This window comes from Akebia trifoliata, chromosome 8, assembly GCF_017979445.1.
Source record: "Akebia trifoliata isolate Shusen 1 chromosome 8, ASM1797944v1, whole genome shotgun sequence".
Lineage (NCBI taxonomy): Eukaryota > Viridiplantae > Streptophyta > Magnoliopsida > Ranunculales > Lardizabalaceae > Akebia > Akebia trifoliata.
The window spans coordinates 48,435,604-48,455,988 of record NC_141382.1 but is presented as its reverse complement, the minus strand read 5'-3'; the positions used below and the strand labels follow the sequence as shown (position 1 = coordinate 48,455,988).

At 36.7% G+C, this 20,385-nt stretch overlaps 1 protein-coding gene across 3 annotated transcripts; it reads right to left on the bottom strand.

The window, feature by feature from the left end:
* Positions 1 to 19,518, bottom strand: LOC147397398 (protein RRC1-like). Of its 3 annotated transcripts, XR_015181226.1 has the most exons (19): positions 19,309 to 19,518; positions 18,859 to 18,947; positions 18,642 to 18,777; positions 18,446 to 18,491; positions 13,459 to 13,519; positions 13,182 to 13,334; positions 12,919 to 13,038; positions 12,631 to 12,796; positions 10,356 to 10,468; positions 10,069 to 10,140; positions 7,468 to 7,689; positions 7,306 to 7,364; positions 7,072 to 7,156; positions 6,753 to 6,890; positions 5,727 to 5,951; positions 4,802 to 5,637; positions 4,524 to 4,699; positions 1,287 to 1,892; positions 1 to 317 (listed from the first exon to the last, which is right to left on the bottom strand). XR_015181226.1 is itself a non-coding variant. In XM_086453022.1 (18 exons), the coding sequence occupies exons 2-18, from the start codon at positions 18,931 to 18,933 to the stop codon at positions 1,600 to 1,602; spliced, it is 2,976 nt and encodes a 991-aa protein (XP_086309148.1). In that variant the 5' UTR covers positions 18,934 to 18,947; positions 19,309 to 19,518; the 3' UTR covers positions 1,161 to 1,599. The 3 variants fall into 3 exon arrangements, 2 of the variants coding, with proteins under 2 accessions (XP_086309148.1, XP_086309149.1); XM_086453022.1 differs by lacking the exon at positions 1 to 317 and having other exon boundaries at positions 1,161 to 1,892; XM_086453023.1 differs by lacking the exons at positions 1 to 317; positions 18,446 to 18,491; positions 18,859 to 18,947; positions 19,309 to 19,518 and having other exon boundaries at positions 1,161 to 1,892; positions 18,642 to 18,779.
* Positions 19,519 to 20,385: the final 867 nt, after the last annotated feature.

Genomic DNA, 20,385 nt, shown 5'->3' with positions numbered 1-20,385 from the left:
CACGTGTTACTGTATATAACAAATATCAATTTGATTGGGTTGAGGTACGCTTTTGTAATGACACATTGAAATGCATCAAGAACTATAAACAAGTTAAATATTGGACTCAGAAATAAGAATCCAAATCTAATGCACAACCCCCAAAAAAAAATGTCCAAGTCCCTCAGAGCAGATACTAATGGGTTAGCATTCTTGAGCATTGGATCCATTGTAATTCATTGCTAGTGTTTTCTAATGCATTACCTCGTGTCAAACTGGTAAGAGGATGCACTCGAACAGTATGTTGGTCTCACCCGTTCAAGTTGTATAGTTCCCACCTGCATAAAACCCAAGCTAACACATATACTCATCATGTCCTTCCTGTCAGGAACCCCAACACAAACAAGTGGTTTTGGTATTCTTCTCTTTTTGTCTCCACTATTAATACCAAAGTAACTATGTTCTGTCGGGATTTCATGTTAGCAGATCCTATGAAGATTTTAGTTTCAAAAATCTAAACATACTTAGGTGATTAATAAGTATATCAAAAGTAAACATATTTTATATGAAATGATGAGAGATGATGAAATGTCAAGAATGTCTCCAATGATCAAATGAAAGATCATACTACTGTAATTTAACTCTAATCCATCAGTTTGATCATACTACTGTAAATTGGATTGTAATTGCAATGATAAGATCAACTTTGAACCAGGTAATCTACTTGGAACAAAATAACATAGTGACTCCTGTCCCATCGAATGAATCAGGTGTATGAGATCTGGAGTGCAACTTTAGCTGACCCCAAACCAAACCATGTCGCCAATGGGTTCAATGCGAAGTTGAGCAGATTTAGTCTAGCACGTTAGATTGGACTTGGGATGAAATTTTGAGGCCCAACTATGAATCAGGCAGGGTTTGGAATGGTTTGGTAAATTAGCCCAACCCCAGCTACTTTTTTTTTTCTTGGTAGCTCTTGAACAAGGACTTTGAGGTGCTGAGCATTTTATTCCTCTACTCAGTCCACAGATAAGAACTCTCTCTCTCTGTGGCTTGGGCTGAGATGTCCCTGGCAATTGAATCCATCCGAATCATACCAAATTGCACTTTATTCGAAGGCCATCCTCGATCAGACATCACATGAACCTTAGGCTTGAAAGCAGATTTTGCTAAAACAAAAATTAAGTATGGCGCAGCTACAACACTAGACTTGTATGATCACTTACCACTGGAACTCAAATCACAACAATATTTGACAAGAAACTACATTAAATAAAATAAAAGTCGCAGAAAAGAAATATTCTTACAGATTTTCATGGGAGTTGCATATGGATAATTTGAGCTCATCAAAAGCATAAACTCTTCACCAAAAGCACTTTGAATCTCAGCTCAGATAAATGAATGGATCAAGATTTCCGGATACTCACAACAATCATTTCTTCATCCTCAAACAGTCGGCCAATTCATAAAACCAGTTCCACGGAAAAATATCGTTATTAAAAGTAGCATCTTCCTTTTCAATCCCTGCCTTCGATGAGAACATCATAATCCCCCATCACAATCTTGGAATCTAAAATCATTTCAATTCCATTCAGACGTTGCAATGGTGCTTCAAGACCATCATTTCCCTCTTCTCCTCCTATCCCTGTCCCTCTCTCTACCTTTATCCCTATCGTGATCGTCGCCCCTCTCTCTGCTTCCACTCTTCTCACGCCCTCTCCCCTTTTCGCTTTCCAGCTCATGACTTCTATCTCTATCACGGTGCTTGTCCACATCATTTTCCCTATTTCTGCTTCTAGTAGATGACTTGCTTTGTGGGCTCCGACTTCGGCTCTGGCTGCGATGTCGTTTCCTTGAAGATTCACGGGAATGGGAATCATCTCGTCTGTCTTTCCTCTCCAGAGATGACATCTCTACAGTTTCAAACGCTTGAGTAAATTCTTGAGCATGCACATAGGAAAAAAGACAATTTTTGGAAAACAAAAAAAGAAGAAGAGAGGCTAGACAAATTTGTTCAAATGTACTATATAACCTTTTATCTTATATTTAGGTCAAGAGTTCTAGTAAATAGTGTGTAGGAAAAGTAAAAGAAAACACTGCTATACACCAAAACTAGACAAAATTAGATTTCTACCATCAAACCATGTTATGTTTAACAAATTAACATATGAGGATGGATTACAGAAATCCTCTTTCAGGCACTATCTTTTATAGAAATCATTAGAGAAAAAAAATAAAAGGGTGCACTGAGGTGCATCCATGTATTCACATGTCCTACGGTACAAAATCCTAAAAAGTATCGTGTCCTTGTTAGTTGTTGCATAGAAAATAGATGTACCAAGACATCAATTTGCAAGAAACTCATGGCTTATGTAAGGATATGTAAAAGGATAAAGATAACTGCTAGATTACGAATTGTATCTTAGGCAAAACTTTTTATCTAGAGATTGTTTGGGTATGTACTATCAACAAGGAGAGCATGGGTGCATAGCGAAGGCTCTAAAAGGTTGAGATGAGAGCCAAAAATGACAAGGATTGATATTTAAGAATGATCTGAAAACACATATACCTTAACAAAATATAGAGCTATAAATAGAATCGAATGCAAAAAAAATATGATTCATGAATGAATCCAACAGTTGGGTTAAGGAAATATTGTCATCATATAAGATTCATAAGAAACCCATAATACTCATGTAGTAAACCATAAAGATGGTCTACAACAGCATAGCTCTGCATGGAAATGGAACCAAGGATTAAAGGCTCAAAGCATTTCGGAAGTAGGCAAGAGGTCAGTTCAAGGAAGACCTCTACGTCCGCCTTGAAACTTGTTAGATAAATGCAAGAAGGTAAGGATTTAGGTATGACTAGTAAAACCCTCAGATTCAGTGAGAGACTCGGCGCCTTAGCCAACAATAAAATGGATTCAAGCCGTTCAAGACTCAACCAAGTTGGTTCCAAAACAAATGAGTCGCCAAGTTGGTTGCATGCCATATCAGCTATTGGGAACCCTCAAGTTTCGATAGGAAAAATTTATAGAGAGAACTAAGTGAATTCCTCCACATAATAAGGGCGCACTGTTTTCTAAGAAATTTTCATGTAGGAACACCATGTTATCCCATGATTCAGACTCATGCTACACACTTTACCAAACAAATCTTTAATTTATTCAAATAATTTGTTCTCAATTATAAATTTATATTGTCTACATGATTTTAATGAATATCAGCTTATCTAGATGTTTTGTCTCATTATTGTGTACTTTAAATAATTATTAATTTAAATAAGAATCCAGGACGACTTGGCAACATTAAATAATTAGTAATTTATGTACAATGAGGATAGTACTAAATTGTGCAATGGGAAATCTTATGATATCTTTCAATGTACCATAGCCAAGAGAATGCATATATTTAGGGTTATATTAGCTACAAAGAAAATTTCAATTGAAAGGAGTCATCATCATCAAACCATTATCCCATAGTCTAAGATGCATACTAAAGAATTTCTTGCAAAAAGGAAAGAATACAAAAGTTAGAAGTGACACATTCCATGGACTGTTGGAATTTAACATGGATACGTAAAAAAGAGTCCATGCAACATACAAAAGAGCAGCATAATGCTGACGGAAAATATCCTTTAAATAGTGACATTAGAAAGCCCAAATAAAATTATCACAATAAGAAAAAGACCAATCACACTACTTGAAAGAGAATGCTGACGGAAAATATCCGTTAAATAGTGACATTAGAAAGCCCAAATAAAATTATCACAATAAGAAAAAGACCAATCACACTACTCGAAAGACTGAATGAGTTCTAAATGGAAGTGTCCCCTACAGCTCACATAAAGCTTCATTAAGGTTGGTCGGTCAAAGCCGGGACAATATTACATGTGCTAGCAAGTCTTTGATAGATCAGAAAGTCCCTAAAACAGGCTTAAAAAGCATGGAGCTCCATGGAGGTTGCAGACACATCATTGAATCCAACTATACTGCTAATGGTATATAAAACCTCCTACTTTAAGTTTGATAGAACATGTAGTGGTTTCCAGATAAGGATCGGATTTGATCCATTCCGATCTGATAACTCCAGATCCAGATCAAGGATTTGGGTACCGATAAGGATCCAATTTGACAACTTATCAGAAGTTTTGGATCAACCATGTCTCGGTCCGACAATGTGTTTGAAAATATATACTTATAGAAAAAAAAAATGTGTTTGAAAATATATAAATAATATATATTTATATTATATATTTTATTTAGGTATATACTTTCATCAAAACAAATGGATTAGGATCAATCCAAAAAAGTGATTTTTCGGATTTGCCACACCACACATTACATAGGATCAGGTTCGGAGCTTAAACCGATGGATCCAATCTGGTCCGGGTCTAATAAATTTCTTATCAGTCAGTACCAATCAGATCTAAACCCGGTCCATTGACAGCCCTAACTCAAACAATGCAGATGGATATTTAACTTTCTAAGCTAAAATGATATTTTTATAATTCCCAAAACATTTTGGTTGTTATATACTTACGAGACTTATTTTTCGCTGAAACACCTTCGTTCGAATCTGATAATCCAAATTCAGATTGCAGTCGTCTCCGGTGGTTTGCTACTTTCCTCTCAATTTCCTCGGGGGCTCTGATTCCTCTCTCTTCAAGAGACTCAATGTATTCCATAACGGCAACCTCTAGACGCCTTAACTTTTGTCTGCAGAACACAACAAAGCATAATCAGGCATAAATTTTACAAAACCACAATTTAGTCATATAAAACTAAGGAGTCTGCTCCAAAGAAGTAAAGAATTAGAACCTCTGTTCTTCATTCATGCCACTGTCAGGGTGTGACAAAAAGCTTGCGTCAGTTGCAACCTCAGTATCATCAGCCTTACTGGGACCACCACCAGCATTTTCACTTCCAGAAGATGAATAACTTAACCCCAGACCCCGAGCACTTCTCTTATCTTCATCATCACTGACTTCATCCTCTCGAGCCCATTTCGAGGCGGGTAAAACTGGGTCAAGTTTTCCTTTCTTGGTGAAGGCTTTTAGTTCAGGCTGCGGAATAGGCAAATTTGAGGCCAAAGCAGCAGAAGGATGTTTGCCTTGTGAACCCATAGAATCCTCCCCACCCTGTTTCCATCCAGAGGAACCTAACGGTTCAATACTGAGGTTGGTCTCTCTACGAACATCATTATTTGCATCCCAACTGCTGTCATCCTTTAAATATCTGCGTGAACTTGAAGGGATTTGTCCGTATCTCATGTCATCGTCTCGGTCGAAACCCCTCTGTCTTTCTGCCTCTTCGAGACTTAGTAACCTTGAAACCATCATTTCCTTGCCACCAACAAGTGACAGCCCATTGTGTCTACAACGTCTCTCCAGCTCAGCCAAGGAAAGACTTAACAACTCCTTCATAGCTGCCCCCTTTCCCATTGCAAGTGCAGCATCTTGGTTGAGTTTACCACCTTCAGCCGTATCTTCAGAGCTCGTTCTCTTTTCAATTTCTGGTGCATCCCCACATATGGAATGAAAAGGGATCACACCAGAGCTTCCAGATCGAATAAATGTAGCTCGCAATCCATTTACATATGCATCTGAGAAGAGAAACCAATCTGCCCATACTTGGAGAACCTTCAGAACTCGTTCCTGAAAAATTATAAATGAAGATTACACAAAAGAAGTCACGCAAAAGAGCCAGGTCAAGAGTCTAGCAGGAATTCCCAAGTACAGATTACCTTGAGGGCCTCGGCAGTGATCCTTCCAGTGATACTACAGTACAAGTCATTGAAGCTCTCCATAATGTCAGGTAAGGTGGCTTCAAATTTTGTACGGTATGCAGATGCATTCTTTACAGGAGCACTACTATTGTGAAGGATATCGGAAACAAGCATGAGCCTTGCAACTTTAGTTGGTATGGGCGTTTCTTTAAGAGTCAAAGATTCAGTAAGAATCTCAACTATCTGCAAATGCAAGAGCGGATGTATATAAAATACACAGAAAAAGTTGTAGAATTGAAAGAAGAAAACAGAAACACAGCAGCAGATCTCAGCTTGTTTTCTTTGGAACCTAGGTGTCCTCTGGCTAGCATAGTGATGCCAAATTTAAAGGGACATTGAAATATAAATGATTTTTATAGGTATGAAGCTTTTATATTTTTTTTAAAAACAGCAAATACAAAGGATGATCTCCTAGGAGATTGAGGGGACCTACCAAGGCAAAGGGAGGCCCAAGTAATTCAAAGGAAACAAAGATGACATTTAAATGTACTAAATAAAAATAAGTGTTTGGGGCTTTGGAGAGAGAGGAATAAAAGGGTGTTTCAAGGAAAGGAAAACTCTCCCCAAGAGGTGATCATGGAGATTTTGGGCTTTCTCAATCATTGGAGCAAGTTAAGCAAACACTTTGATGGAGTCTTCTTTCAGGATTTTGTGTTTAAGTGGGACTCTTTGTGTGACTTGTAACAGGTTCGAGTAGTCTTTTATGGTCTTTGTTTTTCTGTTTCTTTGTTCTTTTCTTTCCTTTTTCTTCTTTGTATGGGGGGCCATCTCGACCTCCGGCTTTTTTTCTCTTTTCAATAAAATTTATACTCATCAAAAAAAAATTAAGTGTTGGAAGTTATATTAACTTGCATAACTAGTGGGAGTCGAACCTAACACCAAAGGCCCTGGTTTCATCATAACTAATTAGTTGGTACTGCCATCCATGAAGAGATTTACACATCCAAGAGGAAAAATAAGTCCCAACAGCAATTTCAATTTTACCTCCCCAGCTGCATCAGCATTATCTAAAGCAAAGCCCATAGCTTCTTTTATCTGGCTCCTCTCCAATGTCAAGGACCGCAGCATATCCTCAAACTCATCCCTCTGTGGATCTGTCAATGTTCGTTCCTGCTCCACTCGCTGGTTGAGTGATAAGAAGAAATAGCTAAATTAGGACAAAGTTTTTTATTTACTAAGCATTATTATTATTGTATCAAGTTAGGCCTTGGCCCTATTCAAAATTAACAAGTTGAGCCCAGGCTCAACCCATCCATGCCCCAATGTAACGAAAAATATCCACTACAAAATTAAGAACTCTTACTCTGCTTCTTCCCGCTGCAAACGTGGTACCAGATTCTTTCTCATGCTCGGGGCTTTTTGTTGGTGGCAGAGTGGGTGGCATCCATCTAGACAAGGAAAAGGGATAGATATTGTTTCAATTTAAGTTAATTGCACAAGTTACTTGAGTTTTCATGTCCATCTTCTAATCTTGAGGATCATTTATATGACCAGAGTTCAAACCTGGTACAAGTGACAAATGTGGAAAAAAAATTACCTCCCACTCCCAGTTATCATAATAAAAGGCTCTGTTCGCCACCTTTGAAGAGTATCACCCTGCATTTGCACAAGCATACAGAACAAATCAAATCGGTAACATTTATGTGTGATCATAAAGTTAAATGCTACATGTCTAACCAAAGCTTGTAACAGTACATACCTGAGCAAAGGAGTACAGCCTCCACACATAGTAAGTATGCTCCTTCGACCCAAGCTCAAACAAGAAATTAAAAAGTGGATTTCCACGACCTCTCTCCATTATAGCTTGTTCAAAAGCACATCCTCCATCGAGAACAAACAAAGCCATCGTATCAATTACATGGTGGAGGTGATCATCCTCGGGTGGAACAACCATTATATCAGGAACATTTGGTGTAAGAACCTAGGTCATGAGAAACACATTTGCAGTAAGAAGGAAAAGCAAATCCAAAAATTTGACAGTCAAGAAATGGATATTAACTGAAAAAAATAAAAATAAACCACACAATAAATTTATCTTTGCCAACTTCTAAATGAAAACAGGAAACAAACAGATCAAGCTGGGAAGGACCACAGGTCTCTGGGTCAAACCAGACACCCATGCACCTAGAATTTTCTATATAAGGCCTAGCTTGAGACTGGATTTGGATGTCCAAGCTAGACCATTTGATGCTTGAGAATAGACTTAAATTCCATAATAGCCCACCTCAGTTAATGAAACTATTGCCCTACATCCAGGCTCAGCAACCCAACTTGGACCAAGAATTTTTTTAGCAGGCTTAGCTTGAGAATGGATTTGGCATCAGAGCAAGAGCACTAGACAATTAAGACTGGACTTAAGCTCATAATAGCTTTGGTTCGTCCATAAACCCATTTGCCCACGTAGCTATGTGTGTGATGTGCCTTGAGGCATCATGTAGAGTCCCGAATGAGTATGGTGAGGATGGTCTCCTAACATAGAGATGATCCACACAAAAACTTAAGGTATGTTTGATAGCATGGAAAGTGATTTTCCATAGAATTTGAAATCCATGGAAAAATAGTGGTGGAAAATAGGTAGGGTTGGATAATCAAATTCCATTGTTTGATTTTACTTAGATAAAATCATGGAAAAAATATGAGAAAAAAAAAAAGAGAAGATGAGGAGGAAGAGGGAGGGGGGAGGATGTGGCGGCGACGACAACGACAGAGACGGTGGTGGTGATGGCAGCGGTGACGGCGATAGTGGCGGTAAGTGAGGAAGAGGAAGGGAGAACGTGATGGTGATGGTGGTGGAGGAGGTGAGGGATGGAGAAGAAGAGAAAGAAGGTGGCCGGAGATGGTGCTGATAAAGACAGAGACGGTGATGGCGATGGTGACGGTGATGACGATGACGACGAGGTTAGTGTAATGGTGGTGGTGGTGATAGGAAAGAAGAAGATATGAGTGGGGAAGAATTGGGGATGGAAAATATGGGTGGATTTCACTTTCCCACCCATATGTTTTGGTGGACTTTTTGATTGGGGTGGAAAATGAATTTCCATTTCCATGTGCAATCAAACGTACCCTTAAACTATTTCAAATTTGTAGCCAATGAAAATGAATTGCAGGTTAAAAAAATTGGGCCATTATTTTAACATTAACTTTAAGCTCACATTTAATTAGGTAGGAAATTTTGGAATGGGATAATTCTTAGTAAGGATAATCAGTTGAAATGTCAATCTTAACCAAAAAGCTTGACTCAAAGCCCCACAAACTTTTTGGCTTCATTCCAATACTAAGCCAACAAGGCATATTTGAGATATCCAAAGAAAGCATATATAAAATGTATCTAATTGTGGAGCATTACTCCATTTGAGGCGGTGTGGTGTGCTCCAGGGTCCTTTTTGAAGTTAGTGGAGGAGTGCCTTGCAATCGGGTTGAGTTTTTTGGCTTTTAAGAGGAAATTGTGGAGCATTAGTCCACTTGCAGTTTGTTGGGAAATTTGGAAGGAGATGAACCTTAGAACTTTTGAGGGGAAGGAATCTTCGGTCCAAGGTTGTTCTTTCTATCTTGGGATCTATCTTCTTGTGGAGCAAAGTTTTTTTTTTTTTGTTTTGCTTTCTTGTTTTTGTACTTTGCTTCACGGTCACCTAGACCGTACTATTAATAAAGATCTTTGATTTATCAAAAAAAAAAAAAAGTATCTAATTAATCTTGAGCCCAAGGAGATGGGAAAACGCACAACTGAGAAATTCAGTAGCACCGACAAGTTACAGTGAGGCTTGCACATGATAGTTACCATCACAAGAAAATCTTTCATGAGCCTTCAAAAAATAAAATGCTGACCTACCACTTTCAAACGAGCAACAACTCTAGCCAGAGTTATGGGCCAAAAGGAAACAAAAACATCTTTTGAACAAGACATTTCATTCCATCATGTAAACTACACGTTATATGTTGTAAATTGGTGGAGCTTGTATAAAAGTTGCAGCAGATCACATTGGATGCATAAACCACTATCCAAACACAGATCAAACACATCATGATAATTACTGGCTTCATTCTTGTGCCCAGTATTTAGGAGAGAAGGATTAAAATTTTAAGGACATTGGTTCTCAACCATATTTAACTATAAACAGAAATACGACAGTGAAACAGATAGCATGATGAGAACTTTCTAACAAGAAAACAGGAAATGATATATAGACCTATTTCATTTCATATCCTGGATAGATGGACAAAAAACAAGGTAAACATATGATACTGGTGAAATCAAATAAAGTTCAAGGAAATAAAATTCCCAATAATTCAGTTAACTTACCAGCTCAGAGTTCTGATTCGACACAGAAGTCACTGGTGGACCATCAGGACCAGATAAAATCACAGTGGCACCCTGTCAGTCACAACATTTATAAGATTTAGTATTGTAGAAAAACTCAAACAGAGAACTAGACTAATATCTTTCTTTATCCAACTTCAGATTATACAAGAAAATAGGATTAAGAATTCAAGGGCAAGTCTCCTCAAATATAGAAAATTTGTCTTTAACACTCAACGACAGGAGTAATATATGCCCAACAAAAAAGAAGAAAGATGATTATAACCCACCTCCTTACTCCTGATGGCCATATGTCCAGGTGGTGGAGCAGGTAGAGCTTGCCCTGGAAGGGAGACAGACTTACCCCATCCTATCTTCAGTTCATACTCGTAAACAACAACCCCTGGAGGAAAAATAAGATAAAATAAAATATGAGCCCTGAGGTCTGTCCTTGCATGCATTAAAATAAAATTCATTTACAGCATTAAAGATAATGGCTAATGATGCATTAAGAAAAAGAAATAAAATAAACTATATGATTGGTTCATTCTAACCAAGTAGATATTCACATGTCAACATCCACCCACACCCGAAGCACAAACTAATCCTTGGAATCAAGAATGCTCTTGCCAAAGTTTGTACATAAGACTGGAGGTGTTATTAAAGCATATGATGTGATCAAGCACCTAAACATCACAGTTCTTACATTAAAGCAAATCTTCATAATGATCCTTTTTTTTATATAAGGATTCATTCATAACGATCTTCTCTACTGCTTCCTTGTCTTAGAAACTCTTCTATTTCATTCTTTGGAGATGGACCAACAAACACCAAAAGGTAACCACATCCAAAGAATCCCCCCCCCCCCCCCCCCCCACCCTGAAAATTCTTTGGAGAACCAACCTTGAAAAGTATGGAAGATACATTTTGCAGGGCTTTACACATACCAAAGATCAAGAGATCATCCTCCAAAATCCACCTAGCCAGGGAGGCAATGAACCAGAAGATGATAAGCTCTCTTCTCAGTCCTCAGTGAGTTTACACCTTGTGCACCTGTTTGGAATGGCAAAAACCTAATACTAGTAAACTTATCCAACATAACAGTTCACAAAAAAAGTGTCATTAACCTCCCCAGAAGACGAACCAGAATATTAACTTCCCACGCATTTATATCTTTCTTGAATCCCCATATTCCAAGAAAGAGTTCCCTAGTCTCTCACCATCACCACAACAAACTTGAAGTCATCCCCAAGATGTCATTAAGCCGGAATATATCTACCAAGAGCTGACCTGACCCATCATTCTCCATGAATAAGATATCATTTTTTTTAACAGGTTACAATAATTGGGTATGCCTTAACATACACCCACCCCATATGAAATAGAAGGAATTTACTCAAAGCCATCCCATTCAGACTAATACCACTAGAGCCATTTGCTCAAAAACATTGTGTTCCTCACCATCATCATTATCATCACAAGGTCTCGTACTAAAATTTTGGGGTTGGCCAAGCGAATCATGTCAACCCATTCAATTTCATCGAAAGCAATGTCTTAGGTTAACCCGAGTGACTTCATATCCACTCTCACTACTTCAATCCAAAACCTTTTTGATCTTCCTCTTGGTCTTTTAGAAATTTCAATTTCTGTGTTCCTTCTTACTGGGGCTGTTATCAATCTTTTTTGCAGACAACAGAACCATCCCAATAGACTTTCCCTTAGTTTATCAGCAGTAGTGTCATGGTCCCATCCTAAAAATGTCTAATTCCTAGAAATCCACCAAGTTTAGATGTATTATTTATTCCAATCCAATCAAGAGAAATTTGTGTGGATTCTCGCCATTCTCCCATAAAATGTTCTGTTTCTCCTCTCAAAGCAGTTGGCCACTGTCCTCAGAAACACAATCAACCTTTCAATATATGAATATCCGAAAAATTAGTTCTAGAAACCAAATTTGATTCTGATTAGATGAAACTGTGAAACTACCAAGCTCCCTCTCCTAGAGCAACCAGTTGCAACTTGCAAATAAGTACACAAAAAATTGCCAATGTAACAGATTCAAGCCACAAGTTCTGCTTAGAGATGAAAGTCAGAAAAAGGCATGTTTTGAAAATAATTTAGAGTATCTGAATATAAAATATTGATATTCGCAGAACCATGTATTAGTGCTTTGAAAGGATTCAGCTGATTAGGAAATATTTAGATAAGTATAAATGGCTCCAAGACACTACAGGTGTCCAGGAGAGACTACTAGACAGAGTGCATATATGAAAGAACCCTTCAGCTCCAATTGATTTTAGTATCACACGAGACACAAATAATAAAAATGGTAGTGACATATGAATCGATATGAATCTATCAGTGACCCTCCATCGCAGACAGAACCCTGAGCTATATGTGGGCCAAAGATAACTAGGCTGGCACCCAAATACCAAGACAATCACCTAGAGGTGAAAATTTGTGTAAGGTGCCTAACCCACTTCCTATCCCTATACAACTAAAACTATGAAAATCATCACTCAAAACCAGTGTTTTTTAACACATCAGGGATAAGAAAGTCCAAACCTTGCATTTCATCCTTTGCAGCTTGTCCATCTGCTCTATTCATAAAAGCTACAAAGCCACAGTTTCTTTGCCGCCTCCGTTCCTCCTCTGTCCGAGGCCACATTATCTTTACACTAGCAATCGGACCAAATCTTCCAAAAGTCCTCAAAAGAAAATTCTCATCAACCTAGCATAAATCAGGACATTGTATCAGCATCAGATTAACATTTCTTTAGGCCCAAAATACCAGATATTTTATAAATTAAGGGCATAATAGAAAGATAAAAAGGTTCAAAATCATAATGTAACCTGTGGTGAGAGATTTCCAACATATAGATTTGTGGTTTGTGGGTCCCCATCATCAAATGATCCAGGAAGTTTCCCACTTGGATCAAAATCATCAGGCAGCTCATCAAACCGGCTAAGAGGCTGAAACAGTAAGAGAATCCAGACTCATAAACACCTTATATAGACACATAAAAACAAATAAAGGGTGCGCGCATGACATAAATATGACCAATTCCAATTTGTCTGCATTTACATTGTAGACACTCCAATAAGAAACTACTTACAATAGAATTTTCATTATGACGTCCGTCACGCCATTGTTCACGCTCCTGATTGCGCCTCTCCCGCAATTCTTGCTCAAGCTTCAGCTCCTCCATAAAATGATCTATGTTCCGTGATTTCCCCCTATCCTTATCCTTTGGTTTCTCTTCCTCCTTCTGTAAGTTGCAATGCAGAAGCATCAGGAATAAATAGCTCTAGGAAGCCCGGGAAATCCATTTTCCATCAAAGTTGGATAACTTATCAAACATAATAACCAGTAGCTGTATTAGACAAACTAACCTTTTTCTCAGGTTCTTTTCCTTTAGCTGCCAAAGGAGGTGGAATAAAGGATGGAACATATCTGTAGAAAAAAAGTTAGAGATGAACTTTTGTCGTACCAAAATAGTTCCTTTGGAACAGAAAAATGATCTGATTACAACCAGTGTTTAAAATCTTGTCTCAAGGCAATGTCTCGATCGGGAACAGAACCGAGATTCTCTCGACTGAGACAATCCCGACAGTTTCAACGTTTCCATAGACCATTTTTTTTGTGCCAATATTTTTATTTTTATTTTTTTGAAACTTTGGGTGCCCAACCCGACTAATCCCACGGGACATGCATGTCACCCCTTCCACGTGTGCCGGGTGTACTGGGATAAAACCTAGGGGGTGGCTACCAAGGGGGGAAATTGAACTCAGGACCTCCGCAATCCACTGAGATATCTCAACCCAATCCAAGACGGTAAGGAACTTTTAACCATGATTACAACAGACATTGAGTTATTTCTTAAAGTCAACAAGAGTAGAAAGCATTTTATATGACAAGGAGACTCCATCCTCTAAAGATTGGACACATTGAACAATGTGTCACACCCACATCAAACACATGCCAACACACTTCAACCAAGTAACAATGGATTTCCTCATTTCTCACAGGAAAGCTAGAGGACAATGGAGCCATTTCATTGGGTTATTCAACAGAGTAGGTATAGCAAGGAGTCTCACCATTTACTTCAATGGCATTTCAAAAAGGCCTTCAATGGATGAGGTAAAATCATTTCAAAGATTCTCCCACTTGCTTTTGTTGGAAGCCTAGGAAAGAAATAAATGGGGGTAGATCCTTGCCAAAAATCATGATTCTATTACTTCTAGTTCCAGGTTGAAGTCAGATTGAGAGATTCTTGATTTCTGGGTTAAAAAAAAAAAAAGAAACTAGGCATTCCCCCAGATCCAAAAATTCTTTGGCCATATCAAACTCTCAGAATAAGGATATCTAGGAGAATTCCATCAATTCTTTTTTCTGGGGGAAGAAAGATGGAAAAAAAATATACCTGTGCTAGGGCCATTACTAGCAGCCAGTGTAGAATGCCAAGGGAATTAGAGGGCATCCATTGACTCGAGTATTCCATAGCTAAGAGGTTTCTTTGCAATTTTCTTAACATCCTCCGACTCAGATCTTTAACATATTTTTTTTTGAAACTTATGTCTAAACCCACTTATGTAAGAACCCCTCAATTTTGCGAGGATCATATAGTTCATTCACAATTTGAATCTCACGGTTTTCTCAAATCCTTTTCTTTTTTGATAAGCAAAGGATTTAATTAATAATATATCAGAATAACAACTCACATTCGTTACTGGTCAAGGAAACCAACCCAAGGAAAATAGATTGAACTAAGCAGCAAAAAAAAAAAAAACCCCAAAAAGCTTCCCCCCAACCCCCCGCTGGTGAAATAATCACTTAAAGCCTCCTAGCTATCCCAATATCATAGACTCCCACTTGATAAAAAAAAAGTCTTCAAAGAATACATAACTCTTAACATGGGATTTCTACATGGTTAGGTTTATGGACACGAAATCTATTGAACTAGTTTGAACAAGCATTTTATAGGTGAACCATCTCTAGTCCATGCTCTAGTCTTTTATAAGAGGAAATGACTACTTCACGCCAAGTATCCACCTGATACTAACAGTATTAACAATAATAACAAACAAAAAAACATAATCTATGGCACTTAAGCTCAAGCATAGATGTAGATTGTGCCACACGTTGCAACTTTAACTCAAGCAAGAGAAATTCTAAGCTAACCAGTCCTTCAATAGAAAAGGGGTGAAATGTGTAAATTTATTCCATAACCTCCTATAGCTCATTTTGACTTTAAAAAAAGGCACAGATCAAAGAAAAAAAAGGTAAAATAAGTTGAAATAACTGATATAAGACACTTTAATAGAAGACATAAAATACAGCACAAGGAACTACAATTGTCTTCCATGAAACATAGCAAGAAAAAGTGAAAAACAATAGATTTGAACGAGACAAAATCAAGATATGCTACAAAGGGAATATGGAATCCATAACAACAATAAGATTCTAGTTGTTTTCTCTCCAGAATTGTGTGACCAACACTAATTGGTACAAATTTTTAGAAGACTTGCAATGCAAGAAATAAGACGACTAAAAGATCTACATTTTATTTCACAAATATATAGTATGTTATCAGAAACAATCAACCTAGAGGGAAAGGATTGGAGGGCAGGGGGACATTTCCTATTTCTTGAAAAACAGGTAGATCAAGACCTGGAAGTTATTTGCATTGAATGGTTTCAAACTGCAGAAAGAAGATAGTTACTATGTCTTGAGGATGAATGAAAACCAACCCTATAGGAATAAGAAGTCCCAAGACCGAACGTGCATTCGTGATTTCTAAATTAAGAGCCTTGCAAATTAACAATAGAGTGGAGAAATCATGGACAACATCCTCTGGAATTCTGTACACCGATTAACTAATAATTTTTCCAACTATAAAATATATACATATAGGGTCGGGTTCAAGAGCCAAAAACACAACCAAAGTTGTGGTCAACGCGTTTTGTCCTATATGGGCTAAAAGTTTCGAAACGGGCTGATTTTTTGTGAGGGTGATCTCTATGGCGAGGAGATCATCCTCAGAAAAAATCGGCCCATTCTGAAATTTCTAACCCCAGTTTACAAGTTGAAGAATCGTGGACCGTCAATTTTTACTGTTAGTTCGTAAACCACTTTTCATCAGGTTAGAAGTTTCAGAATGGGCTCATTTTTTGTGAGGATGATCTGCTCACCATAGAAACATCCTTACAAAAAATCAGCCAATTCCGAAACTTTTTAATCATATAGGACAAAACTTTGGCTACCGAACACTGTCCATACATATATACTTGCACTCAAAATCATAAATGGTTATGGGAAAGAAGATAGATCAACTCAATCTACTGAACACAAAAGGGACACTCTTGAAGAGGAAGACCGCAATGACAATCATCCTAAACCCACCAGGTTTTTAAGTCATCTAAGTATAGATACAGATGTGATTACAACATTAAACTGATACTTGAACTTACTACCTCCCAAATAGAGAATACATTAGTCTAGTTACATTCTTCTTTTTCTAGAAAATCTTTAATGTACATATGAATGAGTTAGTGCGAAGTTACCAGAATATTCTTTAAAGACCTAATATAATTATCAGAAAATCAATTAAAATATCTAAGTCAATTGTTCATCAACTCCACAATATGAACATGTTAGTAAGTGGATCAGAGATTCTAACAAAATAACCTCACATGCTATAATATTATTAGCATAAGCTCTATACATATACATACATATATATATATGGGGAGTGTTCAAGGGACATATGTAAAAACTATCATTTTTCAAAATATCGGTTAGAAGTTTCGGATTGAGCTGATTTTTTGTGAGGATGATCTTCTCATCATAGAGATCATCCTCACAAAAATCAAGTCAATCCAAAACTTCAAACCCATATTTTGAAAAATGATTGTTTTTACAATTGTTTCTACTTATGTCCCTTGAACCCCCCCCCCCCCTCTCTTATCTATATATAATATATATAGCCTCACAGGATATAATATTATTAGGATAAACCAAATACATATAAATATATGTACATGTACATATACACACACATATAAAACAATATATTGAGAAGAGAAAATAAGAGTATTTCAGATTTTTGACTTTAGATACAAGTCACCCGCCAAATATAAAATTAATGAAATACATTTGAGGCATAAAAATATAACATCATATTCTTAACTTCAAACATACAACAAATGAAAGATTTTCTAAGTGCATAAAATATTATCATCTGAAGTTGTATAAAAAAAAGTAAAAAACTTTCTAACCGTTCTTCCTTTTGATGATAAAGCAGATTGTATCCCAAAAGTATGAAAAGAATAGCAGATAATGCAACTAAAAAATAGAAATATCAGAGTAAAGTTTTGTTGCAACAACCAGTGAATTCACAATAGTTCTATACATTTTGCCATGGTTTCTTAAATAGTAACCATGCACTCAAATAATTGGCCATTCACATGAAAACCCATCAAACTCGTAGAAAGATCTAATAAGTGGACAACACAATGATTTTGAAGGTTTGAATTTCAAATTGAATCTTCCAATATGGAATGAATGAGATACTAACAAAAAACTGTACAACTGTCACTTCAACAAATGAAGCCATGGTTCTGTCTGCATGTTTAAAAACTAATTTCAGTTTTGTTTCTTATAAAATCCAAACAATACAAGTTTATTTTAAGCATAGGTACCAAGTCGGGGTACAGGGGAAAAATTCAATACAAACGGGAAAAAATCAGAAAGAAATCGGGTTAACCTTAAGTCTATGTAATTTTTCATACCAAGTGGTGTTTTCATATTACATCAACAAATCCCATATTGAACTACAATAAATCACCAAACCCCCTATAGATATCACCCTTGCATCCATAACAAGTAACCACAAGTTCACAGCACAATCAAGGTTAATATTTTTCAAAATATAAAAATATTCAATCTCATCATCATGTGTATCTTCATTATATAATGATTCATCAATAAAATGGTCACCATCATCTTCATCAAGATTATCTTCTTGTACTAGTGCTTTAATTTCATCTTTCATTTCAAACCGATTAAATTGCAAAGTTCGTGATTTAATCGTGAAGTTCATGATTTAATACCGAAGTTCGTAAAATTCATGAATAATTGAAAATGTCGTGATTAAATCGGTGAAGGAAAAATTCATGATTTAGTCATGACCTTTTCAATAAGTAGGAGAATTTGGTGACTATGATTTTAAGAGATAACTCCATCAACTAGTCTTCCTACTTAAAAAAAATCGGTGTGCTATCAAATGTGCATTGTGGCATTTCTAAGCATGGCATTTCTGAACATTGAACATGGCTATCACCAAAACTTCATCTTTAAAAATCAAGTACATTCATTTACCTACTTCCCTTCTTTGGAACAGATACCCCATCTTTGGAATTTCCACCTGTCATCGTCGAATGAATAGAAGCCCCATTTTTTATTAATATGTCCTCGAAATAAAAATACTTATATATCGATAGAGCGGAACAAAATAAAATGCAACATTAAATGAAAAAAATTAAAAACAGCACACATAATCAATTAAAACACTGACCTTCGGAATCTGTCTTTGGCTTCTCGTTGGGATTAATTACTCCTCCTCTGACAAAAGTCTTCGACCCTGTTGCATCATCACCTTGAAATGACTCCAAAAATTCGGCATACAATCGAGCAGTTTCATCTTCCGCTCTCTGCAAAACCAATTAACCCACAATTCAGTATAGAGAGGTGGCTCATAAGAAAAGGGGTTAAGTGCGATAAGAAGATTATACCTTTTTCTTGGCTTCTTCTTCCTCTCTGTGTTTCTGAAAGGGAGTTTTCTTCCGTGTAACCGAGAAAGAATTCATCTTTGCATCACATACTAGTAACCAACAGGCATAACATATCAAAATGAATAATACATCCAAAAAAAAAACAATTCCCAATACATAAAATGCCTTAAAAATCGAAACCCATAATAAAAAAATCCAACAAAAAAAAAAAACAGGGATTTGCATATAGTAAATGGAACTCGTCCAAAGAAACTACAGAGAAAACAATTCAGGTCCAAAACAGAAACCTAGTAAACTAATTCAGCTTTTTCTACTCAACTGGTTCAAATTTATGATCTAAAAATCGTCATTAATGAAAACCCACAAAGTTTAACACATCAATCAAAGTAGGGTTTTAAGCTTGCGAGCTACAGATACATATCTGTTAAAAATTAAAGATGATAAACTCACCGATGTTTTCAGATTTGGGACTTTGGATGAGAAACTGTACGGGATCGATGAGGAAGATTGGGTACTAGGGTTTCTGGGGGTTGCACGAGAGAATGATTTGCAGATGTTTGAAGGAGTTTCTACAAATCGAAACGACGAAAGCTGCGAACCGCGAAGAAAGTGCTTGGAACAGAAGAGGGGTTCGTCTTATTGGTGGTGTTGTTGGTCTTGTAGACGGAAGTGGCTGTCTATCAACATAAGCAAGAAAACGGGATTAGGGCTGTAACTTAAGTGGGCCAAAAACCAAACCAAAGACCGCCATAATGGATCGGGCGGCTTGGATTGGTTGAATTTGACTCCGACCTAAGTCAACCCAACCCAAGGCTGGCTCCTTGCATTATTTCATTGGAAAGTGCTGGAGTAACATTGAAATTGACATTGTTTCAGACATTGCTGAGGTGGATGTCTCTATAGAACCATAGATGCTTTTCATCGAGATTCGAATGAGAAGTATCTACGATTCAGTGCACACTAATGTCCCAAACAATGTCAGTTTCAATGTCACTTCAGCACAACTCAAATTCATTCTCAACGTGACGATGAATTTGATCGTAATAAAAAAATAAAGAATAAAAAAAAATGGACTCTAAAATTATTAATTATTGGTAAGAGGAATGTGAGAACCCACATGAACTATAAAATATAAGGTTTATGTAAGATTAAAATTTTTATAATTAGTTTAGATAATTTTTTATAAAATTTGTTAATAGATGTTTTAATTTTGTACCATAATTTATAATTTAATATATTGTAAAGGTATTTTTATAATTTAAAATATTAATTTAATATAGATTCCTCGGGATACACAACTACACATCGACATCAAGAAAATCACGACTCTTCATTAATTCTATATAATAATGAAGATTAAAAGGATATTTTTATAATTTCAACAAATTAAAAATAATATGATTATAACAGTTGAGTATCAATAATTTTATACATTAATCTAAACCAAATGAACCCTAATAATTTGAAAGACTAGATGTTTTGTGAGGACAAATTTGGAGAGAGAAAAAATTGATGACAACAATCCTC

Bases quoted from the DNA above. Each gene is read 5' to 3' on its own strand.
- LOC147397398 (XM_086453022.1), bottom strand. From the start codon at position 18,933: ATGAATTCTTTCTCGGTTACACGGAAGAAAACTCCCTTTCAGAAACAC. The intron at 10,141-10,355 runs GTGGGTTATAAT...TGTGACTGACAG, and splicing joins TGGCCATCAGGAGTAAGGAG to GGTGCCACTGTGATTTTATC. The intron at 4,700-4,801 runs GTTCTAATTCTT...TGTGTTCTGCAG, and splicing joins GGCATGAATGAAGAACAGAG to ACAAAAGTTAAGGCGTCTAG.